General features: G+C 36.6%; 2 protein-coding genes across 4 annotated transcripts in view; one reads left to right on the top strand and one right to left on the bottom strand.

The window, feature by feature from the left end:
* LOC130908789 (striated muscle preferentially expressed protein kinase-like) overlaps positions 1-421 on the bottom strand; it is a 77,593-nt gene extending 77,172 nt beyond the window's left edge. For both annotated transcript variants that reach the window (XM_057824592.1, XM_057824631.1), the window contains exon 1: positions 117-421. The gene's annotated coding sequence lies outside the window, so the exon portion shown is untranslated. The remainder of the gene's footprint in view (positions 1-116) is intronic.
* Positions 422-4,976: 4,555 nt separating this feature from the next.
* On the top strand, positions 4,977-12,691 carry LOC130912412 (L-rhamnose-binding lectin CSL1-like). 2 transcript variants are annotated; one of them, XM_057830487.1, is made up of 9 exons: positions 4,977-5,107; positions 10,583-10,615; positions 10,690-10,740; positions 10,831-10,975; positions 11,053-11,144; positions 12,014-12,064; positions 12,196-12,319; positions 12,397-12,511; positions 12,589-12,691. In XM_057830487.1, the coding sequence occupies exons 3-9, from the start codon at positions 10,719-10,721 to the stop codon at positions 12,595-12,597; spliced, it is 558 nt and encodes a 185-aa protein (XP_057686470.1). In that variant the 5' UTR covers positions 4,977-5,107; positions 10,583-10,615; positions 10,690-10,718; the 3' UTR covers positions 12,598-12,691. The 2 variants fall into 2 exon arrangements, with proteins under 2 accessions (XP_057686470.1, XP_057686468.1); XM_057830485.1 differs by lacking the exon at positions 4,977-5,107 and adding an exon at positions 9,723-10,503.
* The last annotated feature ends 937 nt before the right edge of the window (positions 12,692-13,628 follow it).

The following is a 13,628-nucleotide window of genomic DNA, read 5'->3' as shown; positions in this document are numbered from 1 at the left end:
TACGTATATTTACTGTACTGTACTGTACTGTTAGTATTTTGTATACACCTAGTAGCCAAAATATGACTAGTTTAATAAAACACAAACCATTCCTATCTAGCGCTTTTTAAACACACCTGACTTTGTCTTTAAAGCCAAGACGAATTCTTTTGGACATCCCCGCAAAGCCTGGGTTAAAGTAATGAGATCCATGGAGGAAAATAGTACATCTCTGCGTGTCCTTCTGCAGGTGTAAGTCCACCCTGGATCATGGAGCATTAGCAGCAGTCATCATGGCCCCTTTTCAAGACTTTGACTCCCCCCTATGTCAGGTGACAGAGAGGGAGTGAGAGAATCGACCTAGAGTTTCCGAACGCTGCAACCTTCTCCTAATGGATAAAGTAGCATTTAAAAACTTCTTAAAACTTTCGAACAATTGCGTTGTCTGCCTTCTCTCAACCCCCTGTTTAAATAATCAGCTCTGGAGCGACAGCTGCACACCCCCTGATAACTCACACTTGTCTTGAACGCGCACGCGCACACAAAGCTCTTTAGATAATGTTATCAAGTGTTGAGTGTTTACATCAATTACTATAAATAGACAGTCCAAGAATAAAGGTGGTTAACTATACAATAAAGAAAAAACTGTGCACCTTAACTATTGAGAGTGGGTGTTACCCTGAGTGGGAGTTTTGAGAATACTTTCCCAGGGCCCCGAAAATGTGTGTATCTCTGAAAGCTCTTTCATCAAATGTGGCCAAAGCCCTCCTAGAACACTATGTATAGATCTTGTTGCTATACCCTTGATGACATAAAAATACAGCTGCCGTGGGGCAGCATGCACCCAAGTTGTAAGATTTGTTCACTTTATTGTGGGATACTTTGAAAAGCACCCCCACATATCCATCAATTCCAATGATGCAGCTATCAGTCAGTTCCAACCAACTTCAACCTGTTTTGAACTGTTTTGACCTCTTAAAAAAATAGGGAAACATTCCACCATAAAAGATTGCCTTAGACATATTGGAGTAATTTGAACCCAACGTCAACATTCTTCGAGCCTTAAAGAACTCCGCATTGGCTCCCTTTCTTATTGAACTTCAACAAAATCAATATCCATTGGCTCCCATTGATTCTAAGACTCATCATTATTCTTACCAAAAACTTCCCTATTCATTTCCAACTGTCAAAAGGAAAAAAGCTTTTCCATTCACAATTACTGACTTTCACTTCAGATTTGAAAGAACTCTATTTTGTGAATTTCCAATGAAATTCTGACAATTCAAATGACATATAAATGAATCAATTCCAATCATGTCTACAGTATACGTATGTCAATTCCATTGGTGGAAAGAACGGTCATATCCAATGGTGAATCAATTCCATCTATTCCAATAATGAATATATCCGTCAGTTGTAATGAAAATTGGGAAAAAGTTACTGACCAAAGCACAAAAGCATCCCAACGCATTTTCTACTTTTTCATAACTTACCTAACTCTATTTCATCGAGCGAGTTGATCACTGTAGTAATTTCAATGTTTAAGGTTGAATTTAGTGGGTTGCAGTGGACTTTAACAGGATACTTACACATCATTAAAAAAAAAAAAAAAACACTGGACCATCCGCACCCCCCACCATCAGAGGTTGGTAGATTAGCCAAAAATTTAGTCAATTAAGAATAGCCCTAATTTTAAATAATGTTACTCAAGTAAAAGTAGTCATCCAAACATTTACTCAAGTACAAGCAAAAAAGTATTTGTTGAAAATAATACTCAAATAATGAGTAACATTGCAAGTAACTGCATACAATGATGTTTGATTTTTTTTTTTTTTAAATTTTTTTTTAAAATAATTTCATCTGTATGAACTGTTTTATTATACTGTACTACAAGGGCGTATGTTTGCATAGGGACGGTAGGGACAAAACACTACCAACTTTTCAGGTTGCTCAAATTGTCCCCACCAACTTTTAAGCAACCTTATTTGTGTTATATAATGACTTCCGTTATATAGGTCATTTAGATTGTCTTCCCATATGTTTTAATTTTTGTAATTGACCCCACCATTACTACTTATTTTATTTTTTTCATTTTGTTCAGACTTACATGTACCTCTTTTCATTTGCTGAATGTGCTGGTCCAATTTTCTCTCCTAAATGCACATTTGATAGGCTGATTAATTGACCCCCCCCCCCCTCCACACACACACACACACACACATTAGATATTAGAAATATTAGAAGTATTTTTTGCTTCCCCCGTCTCATCTGGCTAGATGGACCTCTTCTTGCTCCTTTACTCCACTGCATTTTTACGGACTGTAACTTCGCCTGCTAAATCCCACTAGCAGTTCTGGGGTTCCTGTCGATCCGTCCTGGGAGTGGATCTCTCCTGACTATGGTACTCCCCGAGGTTTCTCATTTTTCTCCCAATTGACTCTGGAGTTTTTGGAGTTTTTCCTTGCCGGCATGGAGGGTCTTAAGGATAGGGGATACCCAGGACTTGAACTGTATCTATTCATTTTTGTTGCTTCATTTCTAATTGTGTATCATATTGCCTCTGCAAAGCCCTTTGAGACATCTGTTGTGATTTAGGGCTATACAAATAAAATTGAATTGAATTGAATTGGGGTTTTTTTCAGCCAGCAGCAGCCAGTGTACTAAATGTAAAAATATGTCAATGTTGTGGAAGTGGGGAACACACCACTAATTTTGCTACTGAAAGTCTGACCTGCATCCACGTTAGTATAAGATTAAACTGTGTGAACTTGCTAACCTGCAAAACTCGAGTAGGAAGCTGCATAGAGAGAAGTGTCCTCCTGTATGTTTTCTACTGTTCACGTTAAATTAACTGAGAAATGTAGTGAACCGAGGTTTACCCCCTTCTCCCCAATTATACTTTTTATTTTATTGATTTCGTCTTAAAACAACTTACAAAGGAGCTTTAATTTTTTTTTGTTGAGTTTGGCTGTGCTTGTGGACAAAAGCAGTAGTTTTTTTTATCTGAAGGACAGCTCCATTTTTATTTATTTTTGTTATTCCCTGACAAAGAAGTTTTTTTTTTTTTCAATTATATTTGATATCTTTATTTAGACAATGTTGAGGGGTTTTGAGACAAATGTTTATTTTTTGAATTATGGTAGTTAAGAGATGATAAACAAACTTGCATTTATTGTGTATGTTGATATAATTTAAGTTATGTTTAAATAATTCAATTGAAATTTGCTCATAAAATCCGGACATTTTTTCTGGAAATTTTCAAAATGTTTCTTTAGTAGTTTTTGAAACCAAAAGTTTTAATTGAACTGTGTAGGCTGAACCCACACACATAAAAGTTAGTATAAGTCAATAAAGATTTATTTTGCATTGATCATTATGAATGTCCCGTCCCCAGCAAAACGTGTACACGCAGGTTATGCCATATTGTCCCTACCAATGTTGAGACCAAACCTACGCCCTTGCTGTACTATAACCTGCTACATGGCCATATTAGACCTAAAAGATGACACAGAACTCATCGAATTCCGGCCAGAACAACACAGCACGATTGCCCTCTAGTGGAGAAAAACATTGTTACGTCTGAATGATATTTTATGAAGTCATGTGGTTATTGTTCGATGTCTCATTGACGCCACTGTCGGCATCTCTGGCAAAAATAAAGTCACTATGTAGAATAAAGACGAAAAATGTAATGAGTCTAGTGTAGCCCAAAGTAGGAGAGTAAGAGTGTTGTTTCTTCTTCACAAATCTTCTCAAGTAAAAGTAAAAAGTATTGCGTGGTAAAACTACTCTAAGAAGTATATTTTTCTCAAAAACTTACTCAAATAAATGTAACTTATTAATACCCACCTCTGCCCATCATAAACACAGAGCAAGATCTTGGGGGCCCCTTTAGAGGCAACCACACAGTCCCATGTGGCAGCCATTCAACATAAATTAAATAATATATACTGCAATAACCCATATTCATTGATGAGCTGTAATAGAGTGGTTTCAGTCAATATGACCACTAGAGGCCATTGAATTTACAGTTGTCACATTAAAAAGTTATTTATTTATTTATGTATTTAGAACCCAGACTCTGTGGGGCTTTATTTTTTGTATCTTAGTCACTTTCCCATCTGTGAAAGGTAAATATCTTAACTTACTACTTGAGTAGAATTTGTAGACGCTAATGACTATTATTATTTTTTTGAGTATTTTATATGAGAGGTTGCACCATTTTCTCTACGAGTAACGAGGAAAAGAGCAGTTTTACTTTTTATTTTTTAAACGACAGAGCTCCATTTGAAAATTCACTTTCACTTATTTTCCTGCAGTATGTGAGAAAGAAAAAAATAGCATGTAGTATGTACAACCCAAATTTCAATGTGGTTGGGATGTTGTGTTAAGCATAAAAAAAAATAGAGAGATTTACAAACTATGTTGAAGTTAACTTTAGTTGTACATGACAATGATTTATTATTCAGATTAATCAACTGAAAGAAGCACCGTGCAAGATTAGTGGCAAAAAAAAAAAAAAGATACTGCAGCCAGGATCAAAATATTGAAGTGAACGACATCCCCTTCAGCTTTTAGTTGCCAAATTGCAATGGAGATACCAGGTTGCAATACAGAATCAAGCTGCGCTATCACGCCACAGTTGCATTTTAATCAGAAAAGACAGAGGCTAACAAACTACACATTAACGTTAGATCAAGGAAACATACAGCATGTGTAATCTACTTTACGGGAAGACTGAGGTAAAGTGACACATAGGGCAATGTGAAACACCCCCTGAATCTAAGTGAGGGAGCATATTTGTGATAATGCAGCCATCAGGTTTTCAAATGCCTACCAATAATAATATTAGCAAGTTATGACGTGTGAATAACGCCACTGTCTTAACTTTGGCATTTGGTAATTTTACTTTCATGTCACATGTTTTTGTTCGCGTTTGAATTGCAGTTTGTCTTTAGCCTTTGATGTGTCTAGATTCTTAGGTCAATATTGCACAACATTTTCCTAAACACACAGCAGCATGGTGACTTGATGGAATCGTAATCCACCTGCGGGTATGTCCGAACTAAAAATTTGGAGGCACATATTACACACCGGCCCACTCTTCCAGCTACAGTGTATCACAAAAGTGAGTACACCCCTCGCATTTCTGCAGATATTTAAGTATATCTTTTCATGGGACAACACTGACAAAATCACACTTTAACACAATGAAAAGTAGTCTGTGTCTAGCTTACATAATAGAGTTAATTTATTTCCCCTGGCAACGAAAGTGGGTACACCCCTTAGAAACTACGTACATCCCTAAATGTCCAAATTGAGTACTGCTTGTCATTTTCCCTCCAAAATGTCATGTGACTTGTTACAGGAGTGCTGTCAGCATTGCTGCAGAGATTGAAGAGGTGGGGGGTTAGCCTGTTAGTGCTCAGACCATACGCCGCACTCTACATCAAATTGGGTGTGCATGGCTGTCACCCCAGGAGGAAGCCTCTTCTGAAGACGGTACACAAGAAAGCCCGCCCGTCTCATCAGACCATATGACATGTTTCCAGTAATCCATGTGCTTTGTTTACATGTCTTCAGCAAACTGTTTTCGGGCTTTCTTGTGTACAGTCTTCAACTTCACATTCGTACATCAAACATATGCCAGAAACCAGAAATTACCTGTGAGCATCAGGCCCAATTTATTGTGTTGTTATTCCGACACTTTTTAAGAATAAAGTGATTTTCTGAATACACACATAACACGTTCCAAGATAATTATAACAAATGCCAGCAATATCCTTGTAATATTTATGTATATCAAATATGTAGTAAAGACTCGTTTAAAACACTAGTATAAAATGCTTTTTGTATAGTTTTGGGGGTTCAGTAAAATACGTCCACAAATAATTATTATAATTACCATATTTTTCAGTCTATAGAGCAGCTGCATGACTGACAGATGCACTGCCCAAATTTCACGAAATGTAAGAAAAATTCCATTTATATTCCTCACATGACTATAAGCCACGGGTGTCTATGTCTATAAATAGGATATTTACATCGAGAAATGTTACACAGAAATATTTTAAGTAATCAAAAAGATCTTTATTCACCAAATAACCATGCATCCACACAAGAGTTGCGCCCTCTTCTGTCAGGCAGTCTAAAACCTTAAAACAAAACAAAACAAACAAACAAAAAAAAACCGGAACATTTACATTAACAAAGAGGAAAACATAGAATCCATTTTACCCAATCTGTTAAGCTATTACTTTACATTTGATAGTGAATCACATTTGTCCCTTTTGGTGTTTCATTAAAATAGATTTAATGTGTCTCACTCTTAGGGAACTTCAAATATATGTACGAACATTTAATCCAAGGGTATAGGTTTGCATAGGGACAGTAAGGACATAACGCTAGCAACTTTTCAGGATGCTCAAATTGTCCTCACCAACGTTTAAGCAACATTATTTGCATTATATAATGAGTTCAGTTATACAAGTAGTTTAGATTCTCTTCCTATCTGTTTTCTAAGGATAGAACCGACCATACCATGATTAAGTGAATTATTTTGATGATGTTCAGACTTACATTTACCCCTTTTCGCTTGCTGAATGTACCGATCCATTTTTTCCCCACAAACGCACGTATGATTGGCTGATGACTTGCATTTATTTAAAATGTATTGATTTCTTTTCTAGAATATTTTAGTTAAAAATATTTTTACTTGGAGCCTATACAGACATGTTTTCAGATAATCATACATTCATTATAATTGAGGTAAAAAGTTTTCATTTTTCGTTGAGTTTGGCTGTGCTTGTGGTGTGGACAAAAAAAGTAGTGTTTTACCTAACGGAAGGCTCTATTTTTATTTGTTTTTGTTATGCCCTGACTAGGAGTTTTTTTTTTTTCCTCAGTTACAGGCATATTTAATTGACTTATTTATGTCCATCTTAAGACAAATGTTTATTTTTTGCATTCCTGGGTAGTTAAGAGATTACAAACAAGTTTGTGTTTATTGTGTTTGTTAATGTCATTTAAGTTATGTTCAAAATTGCAATTTCAATTTGCTAATAAAATGCAGACATTTATTCTGGAAGTTTTCAAAATGTTTCTTTAGTAGTTTTTTAAAGTTTGACTGTGTATCACCTGAAAAAGTACACATGAAAGTTATATACCATAAATCAATACAGATTTATTTTTCATTTGTCATTTAGCCTATCAATTAATTTACTTGATTTATTTAATCTTTATTTTATCAGGCAGTCTCATTGAGACTAATATCTCTTTTACAAGAGAGGCCTGAGCACAAACATTCACAAATATCAGACAACACAAAATACACTATCGGAAACGGTTACAATGATCAGTAAAAACATAAAACAAAAGAGATTTAAAATCACCAAGATGAATGATTGACTGTAGTCTAAGAGAAGATTGCAATTCGTTCCACTTAAGAGGAGCATAATAGCTAAAGCCAGTTCTGCCAACATTAATGCGTGTGAGTGGAATGTTTAGGGTTGAGTAATTATTAGTTGATCGTGTTTTGTAGTTACTGGATTTGAATGACAGGAGAGATGTGAGGTAGTTAGGAAGTTTGCATAGTAAAGCCTTATAGATGAATAACATGCGGTGGAAATTTCTTCTTGACTGTAGTGAAGACCTTCCATCGTTTTGATAAAGGGATGCACTTGATGAGTGCAGAAATTGTCATTGGTGATGAAACGTACTGCACTGTGATAGACCGGGTTTAACTGATGAAGAGTTGATGGAGCTGCATGACAATACAGGATGTCCCCATAATCAAGAACAGAAACAAAAGAAGACAACACAATGGTTTTTCGGTTAAAAGTTGACGGACAGCCTTTGATTCTATACAGGTAGCTAAATTTGAATTCAAGTTTACGGATTAGATGATGAATATGGGTTTTGAAAGATAAATTACTGTCAATCCAAATTCCTAAGTATTTGTATGCGTCAGTGAGAGTAATTTGGGTACCATTTAGGGATTTGATTCCGGATAAGTCATTGTCAGTAATGGTGGTAGTGGAGAAAACCATGTATTTTAGTTTTTTCAGCATTTAAAACGAATCTTTGGTTATGAAGAGATACAATGCCTTGCAAAAGTATTCGGCCCCCTTGAATCTTGCAACCTTTCGCCACATTTCAGGCTTCAAACATAAAGATATGAAATTTAATTTTTTTGTCAAGAATCAACAAGTGGGACACAATCGTGAAGTGGAACAACATTTATTGGATAATTTAAACTTTTTTAACAAATAAAAAACTGAAAAGTGGGGCGTGCAATATTATTCGGGCCCTTTACTTTCAGTGCAGCAAACTCACTCCAGAAGTTCAGTGAGGATCTCTTAATGATCCAATGTTGTCCTAAATGACCGATGATGATAAATAGAATCCACCTGTGTGTAATCAAGTCTCCGTATAAATGCACCTGCTCTGTAGTCTCAGGGTTCTGTTTAAAGTGCAGAGAGCATTATGAAAACCAAGGAACACACCAGGCAGGTCCGAGATACTGTTGTGGAGAAGTTTAAAGCCGGATTTGGATACAAAAAGATTTCCCAAGCTTTAAACATCTCAAGGAGCACTGTGCAAGCCATCATATTGAAATGGAAGGAGCATCAGACCACTGCAAATCTACCAAGACCCGGCCGTCCTTCCAAACTTTCTTCTCAAACAAGGAGAAAACTGATCAGAGATGCAGCCAAGAGGCCCATGATCACTCTGGATGAACTGCAGAGATCTACAGCTGAGGTGGGAGAGTCTGTCCATAGGACAACAATCAGTCGTACACTGCACAAATCTGGCCTTTATGGAAGAGTGGCAAGAAGAAAGCCATTTCTCAAAGAAATCCATAAAAAGTCTCGTTTAAAGTTTGCCACAAGCCACCTGGGAGACACACCAAACATGTGGAAGAAGGTGCTCTGGTCAGATGAAACCAAAATTGAACTTTTTGGCCACAATGCAAAACGATATGTTTGGCGTAAAAGCAACACAGCTCATCACCCTGAACACACCATCCCCACTGTCAAACATGGTGGTGGCAGCATCATGGTTTGGGCCTGCTTTTCTTCAGCAGGGACAGGGAAGATGGTTAAAATTGACAGGAAGATGGATGCAGCCAAATACAGGAACATTCTGGAAGAAAACCTGTTGGTATCTGCACAAGACCTGAGACTGGGACAAAGATTTATCTTCCAACAGGACAATGATCCAAAACATAAAGCCAAATCTACAATGGAATGGTTCAAAAATAAAAGTATCCAGGTGTTAGAATGGCCAAGTCAAAGTCCAGACCTGAATCCAATCGAGAATCTGTGGAAAGAGATGAAGACTGCTGTTCACAAACACTCTCCATCCAACCTCACTGAGCTCGAGCTGTTTTGCAAGAAAGAATGGGCAAGAATGTCAGTCTCTCGATGTGCAAAACTGATAGAAACATACCCCAAGCGACTTGCAGCTGTAATTGGAGCAAAAGGTGGCGCTGCAAAGTATTAACGCAAGGGGGCCGAATAATATTGCACGCCCCACTTTTCAGTTTTTTATTTGTTAAAAAAGTTTAAATTATCCAATAAATTTTGTTCCACTTCACAATTGTGTCCCACTTGTTGTTGATTCTTGACAAAAAATTAAAATTTTATATCTTTGTTTGAAGCCTGAAATGTGGCGAAAGGTTGCAAGGTTCAAGGGGGCCGAATACTTTTGCAAGGCACTGTATTTGTAAAGACTCAAAAGCAGTCTGTAAATGAGTCAGAGCTAGAGCTGGGGAAGAACCGGGAGCATATAGAATGCAATCATCAGCAAAAACGTGGATATTACAATGTTGATTAGGAAGAATAATATTATTCATGTATAACGTAAAAAGGAGTGGTCCAAGGACAGACCCCTGCGGCACCCCATTTGTAATAGTAAGTGGACTTGATTGAACACCGTCAGCAGCAACAGTTTGTATTCTGTCTGTAAGGTAGGACTGGAACCAGTTGAGAGCATTAACATCTAAATCTATGCCTATTAGGTTCATATTGTCAAGCCTCGACTCCTGTTAACCCAATCTGTTTGGTCTTATTCATGTCCCGTCCCCAGCAAAACAGTGTACGTGCAGGTTATGCTGTTATATCATCCCTACCAATGTTGAGACCAAACTTGCGCCCCTTAATTTAATAATGATGACAAGACAATGCTAATTATCTCCCAAACACATACATGCAAATCAAAACAAAAATTCTGTCTTCTCTCGTGTGAACATTGTCACATGAGCCCTGTCCAACAGTGCAATGGTCACATGAGTTTATTTTGGACAAAAATGCAAACACAGATTTTCCTAAACCAATACTGGAAAATATATTTTTGTGTGCATTACATTCATCAATGTTAGTCTTTTTAAATTTGTTTTTCAACCCCCTACATTGAGCATGCATGCCTAGTTCAAACAAGAGATACAATATAAATAAGCAATTGTGAAACAATCCTTCACTTCACCGAGAAAAATGTTCTTCGCAAAGTTGACCGCCATTTCCAGTGAGTATTCAGACGAGAATGGGCACTTCGTGTAAAATCTCCTTGAATATCAATTTGGTTTTTTTTCTCTGTCTCGCAGTTCTGATTGCAGTATTCTCTTGGACACCTGCAGGTAATACTTTGTACAGAAACACGTGTAACAATTTACACTATATATACTTTGTTTGACTCACGTATATTCAACAGAGGCTATTGTCGATGTGGCATGCCCGGGAATGAAACCTGAGCTGAAATGTCGTATGTATACCCAACGCTCACACTGTTGTCTTGCTCACTGCTACAGTATGTCTGTGCTCTCTGATGTGATATATGTTTTGTGGCCAAAAGCTTCTGGATTTGCCATCTTTGTCGAGAAGGTGGACGTAGGGTTGAAGAAGGATGCTGACTGCTCTGCTCGCAATAAGGCTGCTGCTGCTGTTATCAGTGAGATCAGCTTCATTCATCTTGCGCTTTTTACCGGGCTTATAAATGTGTAAGAATATTATTTGGTATCATAACGGGAACAACTTTACTTATACTGTACACTAATTTCTCCTCCCATTACTTCAGCTGCGAAAATGAAGAGCTGTGCCTCCTGCCTGAAAATATATTACCTGAATTGTTCATCCAAATCTCCTACTCCTGTGTAGAAAAACCAAAAGGTATGAAATTGTACACCACCTAGAGTTTCCACCGGTGGGAAGCAAGGCCACAAACTATAGCCATCTGCAACTTTAGTTTTTAGTGGCCTGCAACATATTTTCAAATGAATAATTGGCATGCTCCATTTAATAGTAGTTCTACATAAAAATGGTTTTGAATAAAAATATAGATATAACTACTTAAAGTTAACAGATGCTGAAAAACAAGGTGAAAATACACTTTTGAATAATTTTTATAATCAATTACTCTATCAATATTTTGTCCATTAATTAAATAATTGGAAAACAATATTTTCCATTGAAGTTCATTCTGAACCACTATTAAAAAATCAAATATTGTTTCATAAGGATTGTTTATTGCTCAAGGGGTTTATTAATTATAATTTTAATAAAATTATACAATAACTAAGTAATATCATATGAGGAAGAGTTGTACTTCATGTGAAGAGCTAAGAGTTTGATATTCTCCTATGAGGCTTCTTCAGGTTCAACTACATGTCTGTTTCAGGTTATTTTTAATCCAGCTACAAATAACAATGTTTTTTAACAGATGAAATTATTACTTTTTTCCATAAAGTTACTTGTATGTTACACATTATGCCTGAAAACAGGCAGCAATGTTGATCGTTTTCCAAAGAGACAGTAATCAGTCTGCTTTCAAGATGGACTGCAAAATTCTGTTTACTACCGGGACGATGAAATTCGGTGTATTTTCTGTTTTAAAGTAAACAATAGCTGAAAATTTATTCTTTTAAAAACCTGTTGTCAATGTTAATGAATTACATTGATTAGAATAATTGAATAATTTTGATAACTCTGCTGAATACCTCTATTAATAAGTGCCTTCAAATTTACAAATACTTCCATAGATCTGGTTAAAACAATAGTGTGCGACGGAAAATCTGAAAACCTCAAATGTGGTGAGTTTTTCTTTTAATTATTATTGTTATCATTATTATTATTTTTTTTTTTAACAAGTCATAAAAAGTTTTTTTTAATTACTAGCTTCTGCAGTCTAATACTCAGCATGTCATTTACATGTCAATTTCAGATGTTGGGGTCCTGGGTATTCTTGATGTCAAGTACGGGCGTGTGGATGAAAAAACCTGCACTGACACGCCATCAGCTATGACTTCCTGTCGCAGTGTCATTGCTGATGATATCATTAATGCTTTGTACGTGTCATTCTATTCAAATGGTGTAATGGGTTTGCGTGTTTCAATTAATAATTCTAATTTAAATTGGTTAACAGGTGTCAAGGTGAAAAAGAGTGCACCCTTGAAGCAGACCCCTCCATTCTAGGAGTGCCTTTTGCTTGTGATGACCTTCCAAAGTATCTACAAGTACAATATATTTGCGTCGATATGGTAAATTGATTGACAATTCCACTTTCCTTTACCCTTTGCCATTTGGTATCTTATATTTTTTTTTCTTTTTTTCACAGAAAATCTAGGCATCCTGCAAAAATCAGAGAGCAGCAACCAATTGATTATAGCTCTATGCTCACAAACAAAAATCAAGATGTAGAATTATAATAAAATTTGTGCAACAGATGAGTGTGGTCTTGACTATTTTTTTAAAAATGCCTGAAATTAATTTGTAGCTTGCACATTTCTCAACTGATTTTCATCGGGTTAACCTTTTTGTAAAGGCAAAAGAACAATATATGGATATATAAAACATTTTTTCTACAACCCCAGTTCCAATGATGTCCCCCAACCCTTCCATGATGAATGCCCTTGAGCCAGTCTCTGGCGCTCTGGCTCGCTTTTTTAAGATACAAGTTCTGAAATCTCGGCGTGATATTCGATAGCAGGCTCCAATTTGAAAAACAGATTAGTTCTGTTGTAAGAGCAAGTTTTTTCCAGCTCCGTCTCTTGGCCAAAATAAAGAGTTTTCTTAGTCACCATGACCTTGAAAAAGCAATTCACGCTTTTATAAGCTCAAGGCTGGACTACTGCAATGCACTTTATGATGTTCTTCCCAAGTTTCTCGTCTGCAACTTAGTCAAAATGCTGCTGCACGTTTTTTAACCGGTACCGGTTCTCCACTGGCTTCCAGTTCATTTTAGAATTGATTTCAAACTTTTACTGTTTGTTTTTAAATCTATTAATGGCCAGGCTCCTTCTTATTTATCTGAGACTTTAACCCTCCGTAACTCTGGCAGGGTTCGTCATTCTACCGGCCAACTTCTTTTGCAAGTTCCGAAGTTGAGACATAAACAGTGGGGAGACAGATCTTTTGTAGTTGCCGCTCCCAGGTTTTGGAATAGCCTGCCCCCTGAAATCCGCACCATTACGAAGCTAGGCCTTTTTAAATCACGGTTAAAGACCCACTTTTTTAAACTCGCTTTTTCTCCAGACTAGGGCAGCATGGTTTTATTTCTTAAGGGTTTTAATGTTTACGGATTTTATCCGTTTTATTTGCCGTTTTGACTTTTATCGCAAAGAGTTTTTTATTTTTTTTTCTAATGTCATTGTATTG

Source organism: Corythoichthys intestinalis, chromosome 2 (assembly GCF_030265065.1).
Source record: "Corythoichthys intestinalis isolate RoL2023-P3 chromosome 2, ASM3026506v1, whole genome shotgun sequence".
Lineage (NCBI taxonomy): Eukaryota > Metazoa > Chordata > Actinopteri > Syngnathiformes > Syngnathidae > Corythoichthys > Corythoichthys intestinalis.
The sequence above is the reverse complement of the archived record's forward strand: the minus strand, read 5'-3'. Positions and strand labels throughout refer to the sequence as shown.